The 22,858-nt window shown below is 37.9% G+C and overlaps 1 protein-coding gene and 1 long non-coding RNA gene across 2 annotated transcripts in view; both read left to right on the top strand.

Annotated features, from left to right (window-relative positions):
- Positions 1-22,858, top strand: part of LOC106911123 (protein NLRC3-like) — a 52,310-nt gene that overhangs the window by 8,350 nt on the left and 21,102 nt on the right. Inside the window, exons 8-10 of the mRNA XM_088010774.1 lie at positions 1,074-1,253; positions 2,214-2,387; positions 2,911-3,063. Coding sequence (XP_087866900.1) covers positions 1,074-1,253; positions 2,214-2,387; positions 2,911-3,063 — 507 coding nt within the window. The remainder of the gene's footprint in view (positions 1-1,073; positions 1,254-2,213; positions 2,388-2,910; positions 3,064-22,858) is intronic.
- LOC148160422 (uncharacterized) lies at positions 19,575-20,897 on the top strand. Its single transcript, XR_015764857.1, has 3 exons — positions 19,575-19,661; positions 20,072-20,198; positions 20,411-20,897. It is a non-coding gene; the product is annotated as an uncharacterized LOC148160422 (long non-coding RNA).

Genomic DNA, 22,858 nt, shown 5'->3' with positions numbered 1-22,858 from the left:
ATGAGCTTCAGCTCTTTAGACATCCCAGCCTCTTTAGTTCTGGAGAACTTTCACTGCTTCACCATGAAGATGCTGCTGGACCCAAACGCTCCGTCTCCTCCAGGGGTTTTGCTCTTCAGCTCTTTAGGAGTTTAGCAACAATTTCTTCTGACATCCAAACCTTTGTTCCTCTGAGACGATGGACAGACCACTGCAGAGACACGTGTCCCTCTTCCAACCAGTTTGTCCCAGTTCCTCTCAGACCAACAGAGGACGGTCCAGACCTGAAGGAGCAGCAGGACCGGTTCTGCTGCTGCTCTGCAGGACGACCAGAACAATCTGCAGCTTTTAGCTGAAGCAGGTTGACGACTGTCCACTTTCTACTTTGTTACAGCATCAAATCCAGCAGATGAACGGAGACACAACTGGGAGCATCATGTGTCTGGTCTGCTCCCAGTTTCCTCTGTGGCAGCATTTAATAATCTGCTGCTGGGAGCCACGTTTCTATAGAATATACTACTATTATTAATGATGAGGAGGATTCTAGATGCTGCAGCAGCAGATATGGGCTAAACAAACCCAGAGATGCCAGAGGTCCACAGCAGGCTGGACTTCCTGCTCTGCTCACTTCATTTATAACTCACTTCCTGCTTGGTGGAAGATCTCAAGGAGCCAAACGGTCTAGTCCAAGTCAGTGTGACTTGTCAGAGCTGTGAGCAGTTCCTCCTCCTCTCCATCATCTCCAGTAGTTTCCTTCATTCAGCTCAGTCAGCCTCTTCATCAGCTGCTGCAGCTCCTTTGAGGCTCTGATGCTGCAGAGAAACTGAACTTTCCTTCACAGATGATAGAAGATCTTCAACATCTGACTGAGCTGAAGGTCTGAGGACATGAAGCCTGGACCAGAACCAGAACCAGAACCTCGACTTTAGTCAGGAGCTGCACAGACTCTCTGTCGGCTCAAACTCAGTAAACTGAAGATCACATGTTGATCAGATGATGACATCATGATGATGACATCACTGTTATCATATTTTATCTGTTTATGATCCAGATTGATTTCATTAGAACTGAATTTATTTCTTCTCTCATCTCAGACTTGGTGGCTGTAGGATCCAAAAGGCTAATTGTGAAGTTTTGGCTTCAGCTCTGAAGTCCAACCCAGATCTGACTGAACTGGAAATAAGTGAGATCATCATATATGGAGCTGGAGACTCTGATATGAAGAATGTGTCTGAGATCCTGCAGAGTTCAGTCAGTAAAGTGAAGATTCTGAGGTTTGTTTTCTCTATTTATATAAAATCATTCATTGATACCTTAATCCTTAGTTTAATTAATAATTTAGTTGTAATATTTAAAAACATTATTTTTAAATGTCAGATTCAAATTTCAAACAATTTTACCTTATAAATAAATGATTTTCTTATTTCAGACTTTGAGATCATTGAACTTTGTTTTTCAGTTTTTAAAATGTTTCTGACTGATGAACAAAATGAGTAAAATAATTCAAATGAAGTTCATTAACGATGGAGATGTTTCAGTTTGGTTGGTAAAGATTCAGATTGTTTTATTTCTGATTCTCATCTTTACATCCAGAATGAAATGTTTTCCTCCAGTCGAGCCACAAACACTGACCAGTTCAAATCATCATTAATGAAACATCTAAGAAGTGACTGATTGTAGAAAAGCAAATCTAGATTAACTGAATGACAGTGAGGTTTGCAGCAGCAGCAGGTTCCTCACTTTGTCCTGAAGCTGTGGTTCTGTTGGGCCGGGTCAGAGAGGAACCGTCCTCTTCAGTCTGACAGCTGTCAGTCGGTTGGAGCCTCGTCTCTGTGATGAAGCTTCATCAGGTCACGTCTCCTTAGGAAATAATGGCCTCCATTGGCTTTCAGCAGCTTTAAGAAGAACCCAAGGCCATTCATGAATAAACTGAGTGGTTCTGATCCGGTTACCAAGTCGGGTCTCCAGCTGATGATCAGGAACCAGCAGAAATAGCTCACCTCATCCAGGCTGCTGCTCATAGAAAACTTTGAGTTTCTTTGTTGATCAAATGTTCTGGTTCTGCTGGTTTGGACTCTTTAAACCAGTTTGACTGGATCAGATGTTAGAATCAGTTCATCATGCTTCTTTTACATTCAGGGAAATTAATTTTCTACATTTTATTATTTATTTGTTCATATTTCAGTTTTAACTTCATCCTGTTGGCTTCAGCTCATCTTTTATTCTTTATTCAGATTGTTGGACTGCAGTTTGTCAGAGACCAGCTGGACGTCTCTGTTCTCAGCTCTGAAGTCCAACCCGACCCATCTGACAGAACTGGACCTGTACAGAACCAACCTGGAAGGTTCTGGACTGAAGGAGCTCTGTGGTTTTCTACAGACTAAAGGCTGCAGACTGGAAACATTGAGGTTTGTAATTATATAATTATCAATATTTCAGTGATTAATTATATATAATTGATCATAAATCAAAGTTCATATCTTCTGTTCTAATAAATATTCTCTGAGTTTGTTCCTGGATCCAGAGTTTAATTTAGTCCCTCTGTGTAACTGAGTTGGACCTGCTGACCTGAGGTCAGAACAGGACAGCATTCGGACCCCCAGTGTGTAGAAATCCCCCTCATGTCAAGCAGGTCAAAGGTCATTCAACCCAGTCTAGAAAAGTGAATTCCTGGAATCTGACAGGAACAAATCAATAATCAATGATTGATGCTTCAACACTTTGATCAGAACCTGGAATGATTTTACTGACTAAAATCCTCCAACACAACATGACCCAGTACCAGGTTCTGGTTCTGGTTCTGAAGTCAGCAGGTCTTTATTGAAGCAGCAGCTTGTTGGCTTTAATATTCATGAGAATCTTTAACTGGTTCTGTTGGACTGGTTCACCTGCATCCTGTTGGCTTCAGCTCATCTTTTATTCTTTATTCAGGTTGATGAGCTGCAGATTGTCAAAGATCAGCTGTGATTTTCTGGCCTCAGCTCTGAAGTCCAACAGCCTCCATCTGACAGAACTGGACCTGGAAGGAAACAACCTGAAGGATTCAGATGTTCAGCAGCTGAAGTGTTTTGTAAAGACTTTACTGTAAGTAAATGTTTGTAGTGAGTCCAGCTGCTGTCAGCATGTTGAGCTAAACCCAGTTAGCATCAAAGCAAAGCTCCAGTGTTCCCAGTAAAGCTGCAGCTTCTCAGTGGGAGGAGAATGGTTCAGGCTTCCTGATTGGACACAGAGACAGCAATCAGCCAATCAGAGGAGCAGCAGCTTGCTGTGTTCCTGTGTTTGTGTTGGTGTGAAGATGAGTGTTGTTGCTGTGTCCATGTCTCCAGGACGTCCAGCTGGACTCCAGCGTCCAGCCGTCCAACATGTCTAGAGACAGTGGTCCTCATTCATCAAACTGTGGCAGCAGCAGATCTGATCTCAGATCTGCTTGTTCTCTCAGTTCAACAGGAAACAAGTGATCAGGTTCATCTTGGTCACAGCTCTGAGATCAGTCTGACTGCAGCCTGGAAACCATCTACTGGATGTGCTGCGTCACTGACTGCTGCTGGAGAGGCTGGAAACACTCACTGATCTGATCTCTCCTTCCTTCTTCTCTCTGCAGGTTCAGACCTCTATAAAGTAGAGAACGGTCTCTGTGTCCTGCTGATCCTCAGAGGTTGAAGCTGCAGCAGTTTGAGTCTAAAGAGACTCTGACTGGATCCTGATGATGACCTCTGACCTCCAAGATTTTCCTCCTGTTTTTTTTCTCATGTCTGTCATTCAGTGTCTGATGTTGTTTGTCTCTTTGGATCAATAAAGATCCGATTCAAACTGGGCTCCATTTAGAGGCTTCATGGAGTTTTGATCTGAACTGGATTCAACTGGAAAGTTGATCTTTTTTCTCTCTGATTCATTTTCATCCTGGAACCAGAAATGGTCTGAGATGGAAACATGGGAATCATTTCAGTTCAGCTTTGAATCATAAAGACACTTCAAACCTCTTTTCTCTGCTGCTTCTTCTTCTGTTGACAGGAAAATGTTCCTCAAAGCTCCACAGATAAAAAGATGCTTTACTGGAAACTGCAGAGAAACTTCAGCTTCCATCACAGAAACCAGTTGAACCAGTTTAGAACTGGATGTCCCACAGGAACTCTGATCTTAGAGCAGTTTTCAGGAACATCCAGCATTTATCTGGACATTATTTTAATATTCTGTATATATTGTTATTTTGTTATAGTCATTCTAAAAATCTTTAAATAATGAAGTTTTGCATCATATTCATTGATCCTCAGCTTTAATTTTCCTCAGTCTGTTTTGGTTTTTACTTTTTTAACTCCATGTTTCATGTTTTGAGTTTTCTAGAGAACTTTAGGACTCGATGCGTCACATCAGGCTCTTTACTGAGATTCACTGATTTATTCAGACCTCAGAGAATCACTGGGATAATGTGCTGATTGGTTTATGTTTTTATATTTCTTCTAACCTAATATGGGTTATTTGGTTCATAAATATTTTAATAACGCTCTTTGTACAAATATGATAACTGCACCTTTTATTTTAATTCTTCATGCTGTCTAGCTTTTTGTATTAGGATCAACAAAGAATTGAAAATATATTTAAGTTTTCATTTTGACTTTGTTTATTTAGGTTTACTAAATAATTTAGGTTTATTTAGTAACAACAGAAACATCCTGTTCAGTTGATCTGAGCTTTTGAACTGATTTTGTGGTGAACCTTTTCCATGAACTGCTGAGATTCATGATTGGAAGACATTAATGCAATAAAGTCATTAAGTCTCAGTTAATAAATATTGAGGCAATTTATTTTTACAGAACATGTTGCATCAACCATTTTAAAACCTTTAGCTAACATCAAATTATTTAAATTGTTAGCTAAAACTTGTACCTAAGGTTATATAAATAATGTCAAATTGTTATTTAAACGTTAGCTGAAACCTTTAGCTAATGTTCTCTAAATACCGTCACATTATTATTTAAATTGTTAGCTAAAACTTTTAGCTCAGGTTTTCTAAATACCGTCAACTTTTTATTTAAATATTAGCTGAAACCTTTAGCTAATCTTCTCCAAATAATGCTGAAAGGTTAGGTATTCTACCTGTTACTTCTTGTTGGGTATTTTTCTCGAACCTATATAAAAGACCACAGACAACGTATATGAATTTTATAGACAAAGCTTTTGCAAAAGGAGAATTTTCTGCCAACGACTTCATCAGCCGTTCACAGAGAGTTCTGATCTGCTTTCACGTGAGCTCCTTCTTTTATTGTCAAAGAAAAACAGTCACAGGGGGCAGTCAGGAAAACAACAGAGGTCGTAAAACATTTAACCTAAACAAACCAGTAACTCAGTTCCAGGTGTGATATCTGATCTACTGTCTGAGCCCAGTTCAGCTCTAGGTCAAACTGTCAACAAAGAGGGAGGATAAACAAGAGACAAAATACGACTGCTCATAGGCAGTTAGGAGGTATTCTGGTTGATAAGAATTAAGGTCTGGGAAACACAGAGTTAACTGTCTCACATGTAGATGAAACAGTCAGTCGTAACCTCCAGGTCAGTTTATACACACATAAGGAAGAGAACACTTTAGACTAAAAGTCTTAACATTAGACTGAATATGAACAAAATGATAATACCAAAAAATCTCTATCATTTCCCCCCTTTTTATCATTTTACTATGTGTATAAACTTTATGCAAAAGCCAAGCATAGAAAAGAAAAGAAAAGAAAAGAACCAATAAATGCAAAAGTTTTTTTTTTTCTAATCTAAACACAGAAAATACACAATGAATAAATGTAATATAATGAAATAAATGAAAAATAAAAGAAACAAAAAATCAAATGCAGGTTACTCATCTCTACAACCGCTTGTTGTAGGAGTCATTCAGTAAATGAATTCATCTGTTTATTGATTACAGAACTTCATCATTGTTCAGAAAATCATCAGAACTCGAAACAAGTCATCTTCAGTTGTCTCATAAGATGCCTTTGCCAGCTGATAGTTGATAACAGTTGTGTTAATTGTTTTAAACATCATGCTTCGAAGGCATGGAAAAATGCAACCTATGAACAGGCAAAAATGCAGGTTTCAAAATCAAAACAATTCTACCATGGTCTGGAAGTGAGCCAAGAAAGAAAATCAAAATGAGATGATCCTTGTGTTCCACTTTCTATGTAATGTTTAAGTTCTTCCAGTTCCTGTTTCATCAGGCACAAAAGTGCAGTCGTTGCAGACCCCTCCCTGAGAGGCTGTGAGGAAGTCCAGGAAAACACGGTTTTGCATAACCATGTTCCTCAGTTCAGTCAGTTCTTTCTTGGTGCCATTGGCTGTGTACTGTTGATGAGTCGCATTAATTCATATCTGTTGATCTCAACGTGGTCCCGAATCTCTCCTAGATCAACCCACGGAAAAAGACTTTGCATGAATTTTTCTCCGCCGTTCCAAATCCTGAATTCCCATGGAACTCCAGTATGTGTTGTGAGGCCTCCCCATCGTTTGACCTCTGGCATAACTGTTCGTTTGGAGCGGGTGTGTAGATCATTTTGTGCTTTCTTGATGAACGCAATCGGGTTGATTAGAGGCACCACAGCACACAGTCCTCCCCAATTTTTAGGCAAGAACATGTACGCTACATTTCCGCATATGAAGTACCAATCTGCCAACATCCGTGAGCCATAATCTCCTGGCACTATGGCGCTGCACAGTGTTGTCTCTTGTCTCCTTTTTGTCTTATGCGTGATGTTGAAACTCCTGTCCTGAAGCAGGTTGTCACAGTCTGGGTTGTCCTTCCAGACTATGCAGTGTGGAGTTGTCCTTTGACCCCTGCAGGCAATGTAGTTGATGTAATCCGGTGTCTGTCGCAGTAGGTGTATGAACAGTTCATAGATCCAAAAAGTCCTTTTGTGGCATCTCCTGTCCGAAGTAGAACAGAACAATCCTTTTTGCACCGTTTGCATTTTCTTCTTTTCACGGGGACGCTGAGTCGTGGTTGTGTGCTCAGGCCATAGAGACACATCTGTTTGTCATCAGTGATGCTCTCTGGGTGCAGACCTGAGTTGTGTGTGGCGATTGGTAGCTGCGCACACACATAGCAGTTCACCTTGTTCTCCTCGTGAGCAGTCCTGTTCATCAGCTTCCACACAGATCGGTGCTGTCATGCGGGTGGAACTCAGGCTCGCTTCCTCCTCCAAACATCAGACATGCTGCAGTCACAGCGCAGTAGAAGATCCATCTGGCATATGGAGTCCCCATTGCTGCTCGGCGTACAGAGATGTCAGAACCCCCAAACTAAAGGAGTGAGAATCTTAGCGTTTCTTCACCGGGTTTGAGACGAGCTACTACTATAAAGTAACTCCCCTTTGTACCCCGGAAGCTCTCAGAAGAAGCTCTCCTTCCTCTCTACTCCGACTTTAGGGGTTTAACACTCTCTGCAGCTTACAGTGACTGAGATGTATCCAGCTGGGTCTTTCAGCAATATTTACAGCTGTTGGTGTGGTCATCAGCACCTGGAACGGTCCTTCCCACCGTGGACTCGCCCAGTTCTTTCGTTTGATGACCTTTATGTAGACCCAGTCACCTTGCTCGATTGGAGCGGCCTCCTGTACAGGAAGAGAATCATAAGGCAGTAACTTTGCTCTGGACACTTCCTTCAGTTTAAGAGTCCTGATCATATAATCTGCTAATGTCTGTTCTTCATCAGCTTTTTGTATTCTGGAGCAAACAGAGGCAATCTGTAAGCTCTCCCATGAATTATTTCAGAAGGTGTTAGACCATCAGCTGTCGGGGTGATCCTCATATAGAGCTTCACTAAATCTAAACATTCTGTGGAATACCGTGTGTTGGGATATAGTTTTGCAGATAGCCGTAGCTACCATCAAAGCATCTGCATGCTTTGATGGAACTATTTCAACCCATTTAGAAAAAGCATCAATCATCATCTAACAGTATTTGTTAACTCAAAAGTTCATAACAAAAAAAAATTTTATGTAAGAATTTAGTAGTTATATAGTATGTAGTTATAGTATTACCTCACCATTTTCCCGTTTCCCCCCTTTTTACACATGGCATTGCCCATGTGTCACAATCACTTAAGCTTCTAATAAAGTCTTTGGGAGGATTAGTAGTTAATGCAGGTGAACTCATAGGTTTATAGAAGATATTTTAGCAGACACGTATTGTAAGTGCAGGGTTATATTGTGGTTTTTCTTTGTTAAACTCTAAATTAAATTTTTCAGTTAAATTCAACAAAATATTTCATAATATTTCAACACTGCAATATCAATTTTTTTTCAACACGTAGAGATGTTTAATTTAGTTCCAAACTAGTAAATAAAACATTTGAAAATCATTATTAGCTTAGAATCTCTAATACATTTTTTTTTAATTGAGGTAATTTAGTTGCATAGCTCTATCAGTTTTTTTTTTGTTTAACTTTTAATGATTATAATTTTTCTTGTTCATAGTTTCCCAACCTATGGCCCGTGGGCCCTAAGAGGATCACTGGTCCTTCTGTTAAGGACTGAGTTAATGGGTACAAAATGAACGATTGTATCTAACATTGTACCTAAAAACCTTTAAAATGTTCCTTTCTGGGTAGATTGTTCCTATATGCAAACAGGATTAGTGAGCACATTCTTTATCACAGTGGTGTGTGTATAACTTATCTCGCATTTCTCCACTGTCTCACTTCTCGCTTCCCCCTCCTGCTGTTGGCGTCGCTGCAGCTGGTCCTCCCCCCGCCTCTCCTCTAGCTCCCTGTCAGTCCAACTGGCTCTGGTGTTGGATAAGTTGTCCAGATCGTCCCTTAGTGAATGTCCAGGTTGTCCACCAATGAATTTAGTTCCAGTCCAAATGTCCAGCAGGACTCCATACAGTAGTTTGCTGCATGGCAGTTCCCAGATGTCCAGGAATCAGGATCAGCGGACATCTTGGCGCCTTCAGGTGGCAGAAATCATTGTGTCCTTTTTCGCTTCTTTATCAATTGTCATTGGCTGGTGATGAAGGAGGGACATCATCTGATCTGGCAGGACAGGTTTGAGTTGAGGTCGGAGGTCAGACTCACCGCAGCAAGGCTCAGACAGAGGAAAAGGAAAGAAGCAAATAAGAGTCCATTAGGGTTTGTTTGGCTTTCTGTGTCTTTTTTCTTTTTACAAACATTTCCATATAACTTTTCTCTTGTGATCGTATAGTTTTTAGCCACTTATTACCCAACTTTTTAAGAACTCATAAATCCTTTCCTTATTCAAACATATATAAACATGAAACATGTTAAAAGTTGTAGTCTCTTTTAACCTGTACAATATTAACCTTTAAAATGTAGAATGTAAGTTTATGTTAACTTCATCTGAGTCACATCTCACCAGAGAACAATGGATTTCTCTAAATTTTTCGATCTTAGTGCTGCAGACTGTGAGGTCAGCGGGCAGCCCTCCTCTCAAAAAGGCCTAAGAGAGTCAAGAGGCTGGAATAATATCCAGGTCGGTACCTTACTCTGACCTCTGACCCCTCCAGTTATACAGCCAAAGGATCATTTCACCAAGTTGGTGTTAGAATCTGATTACGACACAATATATTAAACACTGTTCTCTGGGGAGAATTTTATTATTTAATTTTATTTTTCAGCTTCTCCTCCTTCAGGAAAGTCATAATTCCACTTTTAGCATACAAGGAAGTTGTTCCCATGTTTTTATTTCAGTGAGACGTCTCTCAACTGATTTTTCTTTGAAAGTGTAGGAATGATAAAAAAAACAACAAAACAAACAAACAAACAAACAAAACAAACAAACACCAGTGTTTCCTAAAAGTAATTATTTCTAACTTGTGAGGCTTAAACCTAATTTTTAGTAACATTAAATATTATTTTGCATGCATTGGTTTTGTACAGGAATTCAATTTCTTTTATTTATTTATTTTTACTTAACGTGTAACAAGCTGAACTTATGTCCACCATTTCATCAATTTAGTCTGGTGGTTTGTCTTTTTGGGGTGTGGTAGAGTCTGATCATGCTGTGTATTTCTCCTGTTTGTGGTCCCCTCACTCCACCATCCCTCTTGTTGCCCCATGCAGCATTCTTTGAAGGGCAGTTTCTTGACCAGTGGCCAGTGTTGCCACAAGTCCAACAGACATCGTTGTCCTTTGGTTTATGACTTAGGGGTCACTGCTTAATGTGACCTCCTTTGCCTCTGTTTCTCCCCCGGCCTCTTGAGGAGCCGCGGAAAAAGACAGAGGTGTCTACTTCTCCAAAATCCTCCAGATGAAAAACATCTGATCCTGTTTTTTGGTTTTTTGACTACTTTTTCTGCATGACGTGCCCACGTCATCAGCTGTGGAACTGAGGCAGCATCATATTCAACCAGGTGTTTTTTAATCCCGCCCTCAATTTCAGGGCGGAAACTAGACATTAAAGCGTTTTTTTTTAGTTGTTGTTGATATACGCTTTCTAGTCCTTCATCATAAGTGATCCCACTGTGAACTTTGAACTCCTTCTCAAACCGCAGACGAAAATCGTCTACGTCCTCTTCAACTTTTTGTTTAATCCCTGACAGATGACTATAATTTGCCTTTTTACGAAAATTTGTTCTAACTCTCTCACACAACGGGTTTCATTGTCTTAAAATCATCAGAGAGACAGCCTTTCTGGCCTCTTTCAAGGTCCAGGGTGCGAAAGCATATAAGTTTTGTGTACCTTCCTCTAATGAGGGGTACAGTCGTGCTGCTGGGACTGGGGCAGACGGAGCTGATGCAGCGACGGGGGGAGGAGCAGCTGCAGGAGCTTCCACTCCCTGCACCGTTACAGCACTCCGTGTGCTTAGAATGATTTTATTATCTTTCGGTCTAACAAATAGGTTTTTTGCTTCTACGAATTTTTTGTCTTTAACCGTTTTAATTTGTTCTTTCCGGTCTATGGCTGCTTTTAACCATAATTTAGCACATCTCAGCTCATCCTCCTTTTTAGCCTTTATTATTCCCGTTTTTCTTTCTTCACTACTCTCCAAAATTCCAACAATTGTTTGTCATTGATCAATTTTTAGCTTCGAAAATTTTTATTTATTTAAATTTAGTCCAGGTTCGTTGACTCCTAGGGAGTCCTATGAACTGGAGATCTTTTCAGTAGGCCAGCAATTAAAAATACCTTGTTGTGGTATTCTCCACTTCAACTCTTTTGAGTGGGAGAATCTCGCCTTTGCATCCACAAGAGGTTTGCTGCTTACAACCCTACTGTGTTATATGAGGTAAAATACTGAGCAGTATTTAAACCTCCAATCACTCTTTCACGCACACACACACATCAAAGCAGCAGACAAACAGCAATATCAGCACAGTAATAACAGAACAGTAATAATAAGCTAGGACTTACCCTTAAGAGGTGTCCTCTAAATAAGGAGGCTCTCTAAGAGCCTTTCCTTTTGCCTTTAGTTGAAACTCTGTCAACTGGGACCCTTATAACTTCTTTAGTCAAGCTGGTATCTGACAAGGACTCAAACCTCTAGGACTTTAGTCAAAACGCTGTTTGACAAGGACTCTAACCTCTAGGACTTTAGTCAAAACGCTGTTTGACAAGGACTCTAACCTCTAGGACTTTAGTCAAAACGCTGTTTGACAAGGACTCTAACCTCTAGGACTTTAGTCAAAACGCTGTTTGACAAGGACTCAAACCTCTAGGACTTTAGTCAAAACGCTGTTTGACAAGGACTCAAACCTCTAGGACTTTAGTCAAAACGCTGTTTGACAAGGACTCAAACCTCAGAGTTTTAGCAGAGCGACATCATACAAGGATACTCAAACCTCAGAGTTTTAGCAGAGCGACATCATACAAGGATACTCAAACCTCAGAGTTTTAGCAGAGCGACATCATACAAGGATACTCAAACCTCTAAAATAGTCATTTTAAAATTCACCTACGTTTCTGTAGTTTTCGGGTTGTCCAGTCGGATCTCGTCACTCCGCCGTTGGCAGACAAAGTCGGACATGTGTCGCTGGCCCAGCGAAGAATTTTGCTTCCTGGGTCTTTCTTTCCAGGTCCAGTTGACTCTGGCCGTGCACGGATTCAGCGCGTCTTCCTCTGCCTGTCAGCGAGCGGGGAGAGATCCGGGTCACGGCACCAATTAATGTTGGGTATTTTTCTCGAACCTATATAAAAGACCACAGACAACGTATATGAATTTTATAGACAAAGCTTTTGCAAAAGGAGAATTTTCCGCCAACGACTTCATCAGCCGTTCACAGAGAGTTCTGATCTGCTTTCACGTGAGCTCCTTCTTTTATTGTCAAAGAAAAACAGTCACAGGGGGCAGTCAGGAAAACAACAGAGGTCGTAAAACATTTAACCTAAACAAACCAGTAACTCAGTTCCAGGTGTGATATCTGATCTACTGTCTGAGCCCAGTTCAGCTCTAGGTCAAACTGTCAACAAAGAGGGAGGATAAACAAGAGACAAAATACGACTGCTCATAGGCAGTTAGGAGGTATTCTGGTTGATAAGAATTAAGGTCTGGGAAACACAGAGTTAACTGTTTCACATGAAGATGAAACAGTCAGTCGTAACCTCCAGGTCAGTTTATACACACATAAGGAAGAGAACACTTTAGACTAAAAGTCTTAACATTAGACTGAATATGAACAAAATGATAATACCAAAAAATCTCTATCACTTCTAACATCTGGTTAGCATTCTCTGAACACTAGCCAAAGTTTACCTAAACATTAGTTGAAAGCTTTAGCTAAGATTCTCTAAATACCGTCAAATTGTTAGCTAAAACCTTTAGCTAATATTCTCTAAATAGGTCATATCGTTATTTAAATTGTTAGCTTAAACTTTTAGCTAAGGTTCTCTAAATACGTCAAATTGTTATTTAAATTGTTAGCTAAAACTTTTAGCTAAGATTCTCTAAATACCGTCAAATTGTTATTTAAATTGTTAGCTTAAACTTTAAGCTAAGGTTCTCTAAATACCATCAAATTGTTATTTAAATGTTAGCTAAAACATTTAGATAATGTTCTCTAAATATGTCAAATTGTTATTTAAATTGTTAGCTAAAACCTTTAGCTAATGTTATCGAAATACCGTCAAATTATTTAAATTCTTAGCTAAAACTTTTAGCTAAGGTTTTCTAAATACTGTCAAATGTTTTATTTAAATATTAGCTGAAACCTTTAGCTAATCTTCTCCAAATAATGCTGAAAGGTTAGCTATTCTACCTGTTACTTCTAACATCTGGTTAGCATTCCTTGAACACTAGCCAAAGTTTACCTAAACATTAGTTGAAAGCTTTAGCAAAGGTTCTCTTAATACGTCAAATTGTTATTTAAATTGTTAGCTAAAACCTTTAGCTAATGTTCTCTAAATACCATCAAAATGTTATTTAAATTGTTAGCTAAAACCTTTAGCTAAGATTCTCTAAGTACCGTCAAATTGTTATTTAAATGTTAGCTAAAACCTTTAGCTAATGTTCTCTAAATAACGTCAAATTGTTATTTAAACGTTAGCTAAAACCTTTAGCTAAGATTCTCTAAGTACCGTCAAATTGTTATTTAAATGTTAGCTAAAACCTTTAGCTAATGTTCTCTAAATACCATCAAATTGTTGTTTAAATTGTTAGCTTAAACTTTAAGCTAAGGTTCTCTTAATACCATCAAATTAATTAAATGTCAGCTAAAACTTTTAGCTAAGATTCTCTAAATACCGTCAAATTGTTATTTAAATGTTAGCTAAAACCTTTAGCTAATGTTCTCTAAATACCATCAAATTGTTATTTAAATTGTTAGCTAAAACCTTTAGCTAAGATTCTCTGAATACCGTCAAATTGTTATTTAAATGTTAGCTAAAACCTTTAGCTAAGATTCTCTAAATACATGAAATTGTTATTTAAATTGTTAGCTAAAACTTTTACCTAAGGTTTTATAAATAACGTCAAATTGTTATTTAAACGTTAGCTGAAATCTTTAGCTAATGTTCTCTAAATTCCGTCAAATTGTTATTTAAATTGGTAGCTTAAAATTTAAGCTAAGGTTCTCTAAATGCCATCAAATTATTTAAATGTTAGCTAAAACCTTTAGCTACTATTCTCTAAATAACATCAAATTGTTATTTAAATTGTTAGCTTAAACTTTAAGCTAAGGTTCCCTAAATACCATCAAATTGTTATTTAAATGTTAGCTAAAACTTTTACCTAAGGTTTTCTAAATACCTTCAAAATTTTTATTAAAATATTAGCTTAAACCTTTATCTAATCATCTCCAAATAATGCTGAAAGGTTAGTTTTTCTACCTGTTACTTCTAACATAGGGTTAGCATTCTCTGAACACTAGCCAAAGTTTACCTTAACTTTAGTTGAAAGCTTTAGCTAAGGTTCTCTAAATACCATCAAATTGTTATTCAAATGTTAGCTGAAACTCTTAGCTAAGATTCTCTAAATACCGTCAAATTGTTATTTTAATATTAGCTAAAACCTTAAGCTAATGTTCTCTAAATACCGTCAAATTGTTATTTTAATAATAGCTAAAACCTTAAGCTAATGTTCTCTAAATACCGTCAAATTGTTAATGTTAGCTGAAACCTTTAGCTAATGTTCTCTAAATACCATCAAATTGTTATTCAAATGTTAGCTGAAACTCTTAGCTAAGATTCTCTAAATACCGTCAAATTGTTATTTTAATATTAGCTAAAACCTTAAGCTAATGTTCTCTAAATACCGTCAAATTGTTATTTTAATATTAGCTAAAACCTTAAGCTAATGTTCTCTAAATACCGTCAAATTGTTAATAAATGTTAGCTGAAACCTTTAGCTAATGTTCTCTAAATACGTCAAATTGTTATTTAAATTGTTAGCTTAAACTTTTAGCTAAGGTTCTCTAAATACGTCATATCGTTATTTAAATTGTTAGCTTAAACTTTTAGCTAAGGTTCTATAAATACGTCAAATTGTTATTTAAAGTGTTAGCTAAAACTTTTAGCTAAGATTCTCTAAATACCGTCAAATTGTTATTTAAATGTTAGCTAAGACATTTAGCTAATGTTCTCTAAATACTTCAAATTGTTATTTAAATTGTTAGCTAAAACCTTTGGCTAAGGTTCTGTAAATACGTCAAATTGTTATTTAAATGTTAGCTAAAACCTTTAGCTAATGTTATCTAAATACCATCAAATTATTTAAGTTGTTAGCTAAAACTTTTACCTAAGGTTTTATAAATAACGTCAAATTGTTATTTAAACGTTAGCTGAAACCTTTAGCCAATGTTCTCTAAATACCGTCACGTTATTTAAATATTAGCTGAAACCTTTAGCTAATCTTCTCCAAATAATGCTGAAAGGTTAGCTATTCTACCTGTTACTTCTAACATCTGGTTAGCATTCTCTGAACACTAGCAAAAGTTTACCTAAACATTAGTTGAAAGCTTTAGCTAAGGTTCTCTAAATACCGTCAAATTGTTATTTAAAGTGTTAGCTAAAACCTTTAGCTAATATTCTCTAAATACCGTCAAATTGTTATTTAAAGTGTTGGCTAAAACCTTTAGCTAATGTTCTCTAAATACCGTCAAATTATGTAAATTGTTAGCTAAAACCTTTAGCTAATGTTCTCTAATGTTCTCTTTAACAGGACATGAGAAAAAAACTTAGAGCATGGCAGACAGGTGTGACCTCTGACCTCACAGCCTGTGATGTCCTCAACTATGCGAAGTCCTAGATAGAACTGATCTTTGGTCCTACAGCCTCTGATGTCGTAAAGTATGCGAAATCCCTAGAATATGTGAGACATTCCTTCTGACAATAACTTACACTGCATTATTTGGTGTTTGACAACAGACTTATAGCTAGTTAAGAGGGGCTGACCTCTGACCCTGCAACCGTTGATGACTGTCTCAGGCAATTGTTCTGAAGGAAAACAACAGTTTAACTGTTTTACTGCAATATTTATGTGTAACACCTGCTAGTGTGATACATTTCAGTAAAAGTTCCTCATCTGTAACTGTATTTCTTAAGGATATGTGTCAGGTACTAAACAGGCCTACATGAGGCTACTCAAATTTTACTTTTAGCTTTCTGCAGTTAAAGTGAAAGACAAACTCTAACATCGATCCCTTTCCAGAATTTGTCCTCACATCATTGTGAATGCTACTTTGCTTCAGTCTTTTTTTTCTGTTGTTGAATCAACACTGATCTTCTCAGTGCTTCATGGTTTCTCCAAAATAGTAAAGGTTGGTACATTTGAAACTCACAGATTTTTTTTAATGCAACACTTGCTAGTGTGACACATTTCAGTAAAAGTTCCTCATCTGTAAATGTATTTCTTAAGAATATGTGACAGCGACTAAACAGGCCCAGGTGAGGCTGCTGCTCATATTTATCTTTCAGTTTTCCCCAAAGTTTAAAGTTTTTTTACACTGTACAACCACACTCCAAGAGTTGCTCCAACATGGTAAATTGTTTTGCTACCTTTAAAATTATCTACAGCTTTTGTTTCTGACTTATACGCTGTTTGCTTTTTTTGGCCCTAATGATTCTTTTACTCCATCCGTTATCTTACATGCTTAAGTGCTCTAACAAAATATAGTTCACCTGTAGTTGTTAAGGTTCCATTACTAAAAAATTATAAAATATCAATGTGAACCGTCAGTCTTAAAATATTTAGTAAAATTTCTATTTATTTAGATTTGATGTTTTGATGTGAGCACTTGGATTTCTATCGATTTATTGAATGATGCTCTATGTAAATATTTATCAAACTGAATGATCATTCAGGATTTATATAGTTTTTTGCTTTTCTTTCAATGTTTGTTGCACAAATTCAAACATATGCTGGCTATCGACCAACAATTCAATCAGTGAATCTTTGCTTTTTTCTCAAGTAGCCCCTCTCACGGAGACTTACTTACATCTTCTGACACCTGGCCCAACTTATAATAACATTAACCAACTTAGCTGTTGGTACACTTACCTAAAGAGTAAAACCTGCTCGCTACACAACCAGGCTCCATGAGTTGGTCACAATGTGGTAAATTGTTTTGTTACCTTTAAAATGATCTACAGCTTTATTTTTCCCTTGGTCCTAATGATGCTACCTGTTCATTAATGTTCACTAACAGACAGTACACCTCTTGTAACTGATAAGTGTATAAATGTGAAGCATCAGTCTGCGTTCAAGAAGATCACATCAGTCAGATTTCGTAAAATATCATGAAACTCCAAGGAATCAAAATTATAGTTCACAGAAAGGTAATCTATCCCTTTTAGGGAGCTTTGACTGTGAAAAGAATGAATGAAATATACTATGAAAAAATTCAATTTGCAGAATCCTGATAATAAAACTTCAATTGTGAACTGAATGATTAGATTGTATCTAGACACAAAAGAATCAACTGTTAATTAGTAACAATACTGTGGAAATGACCACCAAGATCTGAACAAACAAGAAACTTGACTACCTCAAGAGATTTCACTCGTTGGAGAATGAACCGTCTGACTTTCTTTAGTCGACTAAATTTAATCTTACCACATTTTAGCTGTAGAGCAAACAGGTACTGAGTTTGAAGTGGATCAGATGCCTCCAGCCGTCTGCTAAAGCTAGACTCCGGCCTTCCTCACTGTAAAATAAAACATTCTGCTTTATTAAAGAGTTCAAGTGAACATCACTTCATTCTCAACAACTTGTTTGTACTCATCTTAAACAAGCGGCAGGAACTTTTGGATTTAGAAAAGAAAAAAAGATGCTTTATAAGTTAATCCATTTAAGTTGAGTCTGCAACAACTAGAATAAAATAAAAAGTGAACTATTTGAAAGTAGTGAGGATTTTGGGTGGTAAATGTTTAACATTTTAACATACACAGACATTACTCCATTTCTACTCAAGCAAACCAAAAGGTTTGGAACAGAACCGCTATGTCAAGTAACGACATTAAGTAAATACATTGCTGCAGCTGCTGCTGCCGCTGCTGCTGCTGCCGCTGCTTCTGCTGCTGCTGCTGCCGCTGCCGCTGCTGCTGCTGCCGCTGCTGCTGCTGCCGCTGCTGCTGCTGCCGCTGCTTCTGCTGCTGCTGCTGCCGCCGCTGCCGCCGCCGCCGCCGCTGCCGCTGCCGCTGCTGCTGCCGCTGCTGCAGCTGCTGCTGCTGCTGCTGCTGCTGCCGCTGCTGCTGCTGCTGCCGCTGCCGCTGCTGCTGGCAGAAAGTAAAATACATTTTGCATTGAATAATATTTTGGATGAGTTTAAGAATATTATTTGCCAAAATCACACAATGTAGCTACACTTGTCTTTTACATGTTGCAGTAATTGAATCTTTTGAGACAATTGGTTTGCATAAATTTAAGTAACTACAACCTATTTTCCTGCTCCACATACTTGGCTAGCAATTTTCCAGTTAGCTTCCCAGCCTGAACTTCTGCACAACGTCTCGATTCAGTCAAATCTTCTATCCTGTGTCTCCTGTACTTTGATATTCTACTACATCCACTCTGTGAAAGCTTTGCTTGCTGGTCTTCTTCATGCTTTGAATGCAGTATCTGGTTTCTCTTACTTTAACCCGCCCAACATGCAGCTGATTGGCTTGTTAGCCTTTCCATTCCCTCCCAGTGAGGCGGTGCTTCACCAACAAACTGTTTGTCAAACTGTTGATGTCCCTCAGAAGACATGGTGACTGAGTTTTAGACACTAGCAGCCAGGTCATACGGCTTTTTTACTAAACGGCAGTCCTAAAAGTATATATCTTTATTTATGAATAAATACGTACAATTTCATAATTATTCGATCCAGCAGTTATAGAAGTTTGGTAATATTGTTGTTTCTTAATGTCAGTGTTTCTGCTACTAGACAGTAAGAAGACAAGGAACAGGGTTAAACGAGGATTTAGAAATAAAACTACAAAGATGATAGTTGTATTTACTGGGAGAAAGGCTATGACTAGTTATCAGGACAGAATGAGACCCGTAAAACTGTTGGGTCCATATGATCCAACCGGTCATCTGCTCCAACAATTTATTACCCTTTAGGAACCATGTCTGGACACAAGGAGCAGGAACATCACAACATCCTCATATCAAACACTTTTCATCCTTATATCAGCGATTTAAAACTATTTCTAATTTCTGATACCATACGGCAGGCTGCAAAGTTGTGCATGACTGTAAAAGTCAATTATTTTCTTCACCGATAGAAAAGTGCAATGTGTTTATTATGAGTAGGATTAACCGAGCTGAAGGAAAACAAAGGAGAAATAAATATTCAACGATACAGAACCGAATCAGCAAATATGAACTTATGAAACTATTGAAAACCTTCAAGAATCTTATGTTGTGTAAGAAAATAATTCTGAAACCGCACACATGAATTTCTTTATTTGACTGTTATCTCTAAAATATGTTACTTTTTATGTTGAACACCAGACATCTCACCTCTTTCCCACAGTTTTTCATTTAGTTCTGCGACTGCAGTGGATTTTATAGTCAATGTTTAAAGCAGCACAGAGTCTGAACCGATGGAGGAAATTTACGTCAACATGGAACCTGTTGGACAAACTGCATCTAATCACACAGGTAAGAATAAAGTTACAGATAAATCTAGTATGTATTTAATTACATTTTGGTAAAGTTCAGGTTTTCGTTAAGGTTCAGCTCCAAAGAGAGGCTCTGCCTCTGTGTGGCTTTGGGATTCCTGAATGTTTTACTTTTGGCTGAACTCATCGCCATCAGTGAACGCAGTGAGTCTTCTTCTAGTCACCTGAAAGATGAGTACATTTTAATAGAGTAAATTTCATGTTTCTGTAATAAAAAATGTCATCGGCTCTTCTGAAATCAAACTGACCAAATAACAAGGGTTTGAAAAGCATAAAGCTTGGTGACTCAAAGTGCTGCAGAGGTGAATCATTACACTGTGTTACGTGAGTTTGGTTCATTTTGAGCATTGGATGCATTTGCAGCCATTTAGGTTAGCATGTCTTTAATATCTCCTCTTTTTCACACTATTTACCCAACAATTTATTGTTCAGTGTTACCTCAGTTTAAGTTCTACAGCCATAACCAAAATCATAAAACAATTTTATAAGTCTTAAGTGAAAATTCGATGTGACTTCTATTTTTGCAAACATGCTTGTTGATTTTTTTTTTCCAGCTCATGACATGACAGCAGATTTTTCTGACATTAGTAACTTTCTGACTGAGCAGAGCAGCGACAGCAAGTTTCCCTCCACAAACGCTAACTTCACTGAAACGACTCCACGAGCTGAAGAGACTTCAAGGTTTGTCAAAACTTTGAAAAAATGTGGATCTCATTAAAATGTCTAAAACCTTTTCCCCTCTGAATTGTAGAGCATAACTAATAACGTTCCTTTTGTGGCTAAATGAATATAATGTAAATGAACAACATTTATTTTAATTTATTAAGTACTGTATAATTTGTGTGCTCTAAAAACAACAATGTAAAAGAAGCAAAACTTTTTTTTTCTTACAGAACGAACAAACATCAATTGCTCCTTTTAATCCAGGGACTGCAGAAGAAGAAGAGAGGAGCAGATCCAGTAGAGATTTATGATTAGGATTTGTGTTCGGTGTGATATTATTTACCAACAATCATGTAGCTTATTAGTATGGTGTTACATAAAACCTAGAGATAAAATGTACACTTGTTGTGACTTATAAAGCAACAATTTTACCGGTTGTCCTCTTTCTTGTTAAAACTCTGACTTGATAAACAAACGTTGGAGGATGGCTGGTTGTGGGGAGAATCGGTTCAGCATGAGGCTTTCTGATTGTGTCTTAATGTGACTTTTACTACGAGACTTTATGGAACTCCATTGGTGCCCAGTAATAAAGAAACAAAGAAAGAAGGTAGCATACGTACATGTTGGTTCCCCTGAAGAAATGGATAAAATCAGTCATTACAGGGTAAAAGTAATTTGAAGAGGGGGAAGCATATAAACAAGTCAAGTCAATAACAAGTCAATGACTTGATGCAATCCACATTTTTAACTCGGATAACTTAACTTTTTTTTTACTGTCTTAAATAATACATTTAAATTGCTGCACTGTTAAGTAGAATGGAAATGACTTTTTTGTAAATTGTCTTAAGATTACCTATTGTAAATTAGTGTTATGTAAATCAAATTAATTGTATTATGAAAGGTTTCAATTTGCCCAACGGACTGGACTGAAGAAAAATGATGAGCAATGTTTTATAGGATGATGAAAGCAAAAATTGGTATTTTTTTGGTAACATGAAAAGTTCATTTTTGAGGTCAAACTAAAAATATGTACATTTCTTTCCAATACATTTTCCCACATACCATGGCCTGGTGTCTGAGCAGATGAAGGTCATCCCTATTGTCAGAAACCGTGATGTTAAGTTTGACTTACGAACCAGTTTTCAAACACACTAGTCATAATATCCTGTTCGGCATAATTCACAGTACACAAAGTCTAAACAGTCTAAAAACAAGCATAAGAATCACCATAAAGTCATGACCTAAAAACGCTTGTGAAAACATTCTTGCTCCTGAATCTGGCTCAGGAAAATAAAGCTAGAGGAGCAAACTCTTCCTCAATTTAAATTTACATTTTAATAAATAAAACAATGTATACATAACCATTGCATTTCATTTGCCTGGTGTTCTTTGTTGGATCATTTTTGTAGCTTGATGTACTAGTACTAGTAATATCATGTAGTGCGATAGTGACAGAGAGCAACATCAAAGTTTGCAATAAGTTTTGCATTAAATCAATGGCAGGAAACTGAGTTGTCATTATGGTACTTTTATTTGAAGAACTTTTATTCCTTAGATAATAGTGCTGCAGGAGGAGGTTCTATATTTAGGACCTTGTAAATATATAATGTTGTATTTACCCCCATATTCCACCCTCATTTGTTTATTTTACATCAATGGGATGTTAAATGGGCAGGCTGTACACCGTGATGGAGATATTTGTGTCTTTAAAGACTTGTTCCAGGATCTTTGTAAAGTAAACATCTGATTTTCACTTTTGAGACGATGGCATCAAGCTGTACGCCAAGAGCGAGCGAGACATCGACTCACTGATCCACACCACCAGGATCTACAGCACTGACATCGGGATGTCATTCGGACTAGAGAAGTGTGGCCGGATGGTTACAAAGAGAGGGAAGGTCGTCCGCACAGAGGGGTCTCACTCCCAGAAGGAACAATAGCAGACATAGAGCACAGCTACAAGTACCTGGGAATACCACAAGCAAATGGCAACCTGGATGAGGTCACAAGGAAAGGAGCCACAGCCAAATACCTCCAACGAATAAGGCAAGTCCTGAGAAGCCAGCTCAATGGCAAGAACAAGATCTGTGTGATAAACAGCTATGCCTTACCAGTAATCAGACACCCTGCAGGAATAACTAGCTGGCCAAAGGAGGAGACAAACACCACGGATGTTAAGACTCGGAAGCTACTAACCATGCATGGAGGGTTCCACCCCAAATCCAGCACCCTGAGACTGAACACGAGCCGTAAGGAAGGTCAATAAGGCAGGTGGTTCCTTGAGTTTTGGTTTTCTAAATTGAGGGAACCAAACCTTTAGAGAATCCTAAAGACCTTTATTGGAAATAAAGGCCCCTCTTAGAGGATTAAGAGGCAGAGCGACCACAAAGCTGATTTGTTGGATTCTGTGAAGACGTTTGCAGTCTACAGAGGAAATCCCACCCAGTTCTAGAAGAACGGGTCTAAGTGGTTCCAGCACACAACCTCCTCCTCTGGGTGAATTGATTGGAATAAAATGCTGAACATAAATCTGTTGTTGATAAATTACAGGCCTTAATATGTTTAATTTTTCTTTTGTGTGTTTGAATAAATAAATAAATATTTCTTAAAAGGATCAATCAATTAATGAATTTTATTTATAAGGGACCCTTTCATACTAAAAGCAGCTCTAAGAGCTG

The sequence above is a fragment of the Poecilia mexicana genome, unplaced genomic scaffold (assembly GCF_051168715.1).
Source record: "Poecilia mexicana isolate PSO_F unplaced genomic scaffold, ASM5116871v1 scaffold_2, whole genome shotgun sequence".
NCBI lineage: Eukaryota > Metazoa > Chordata > Actinopteri > Cyprinodontiformes > Poeciliidae > Poecilia > Poecilia mexicana.
The sequence above is the reverse complement of the archived record's forward strand: the minus strand, read 5'-3'. Positions and strand labels throughout refer to the sequence as shown.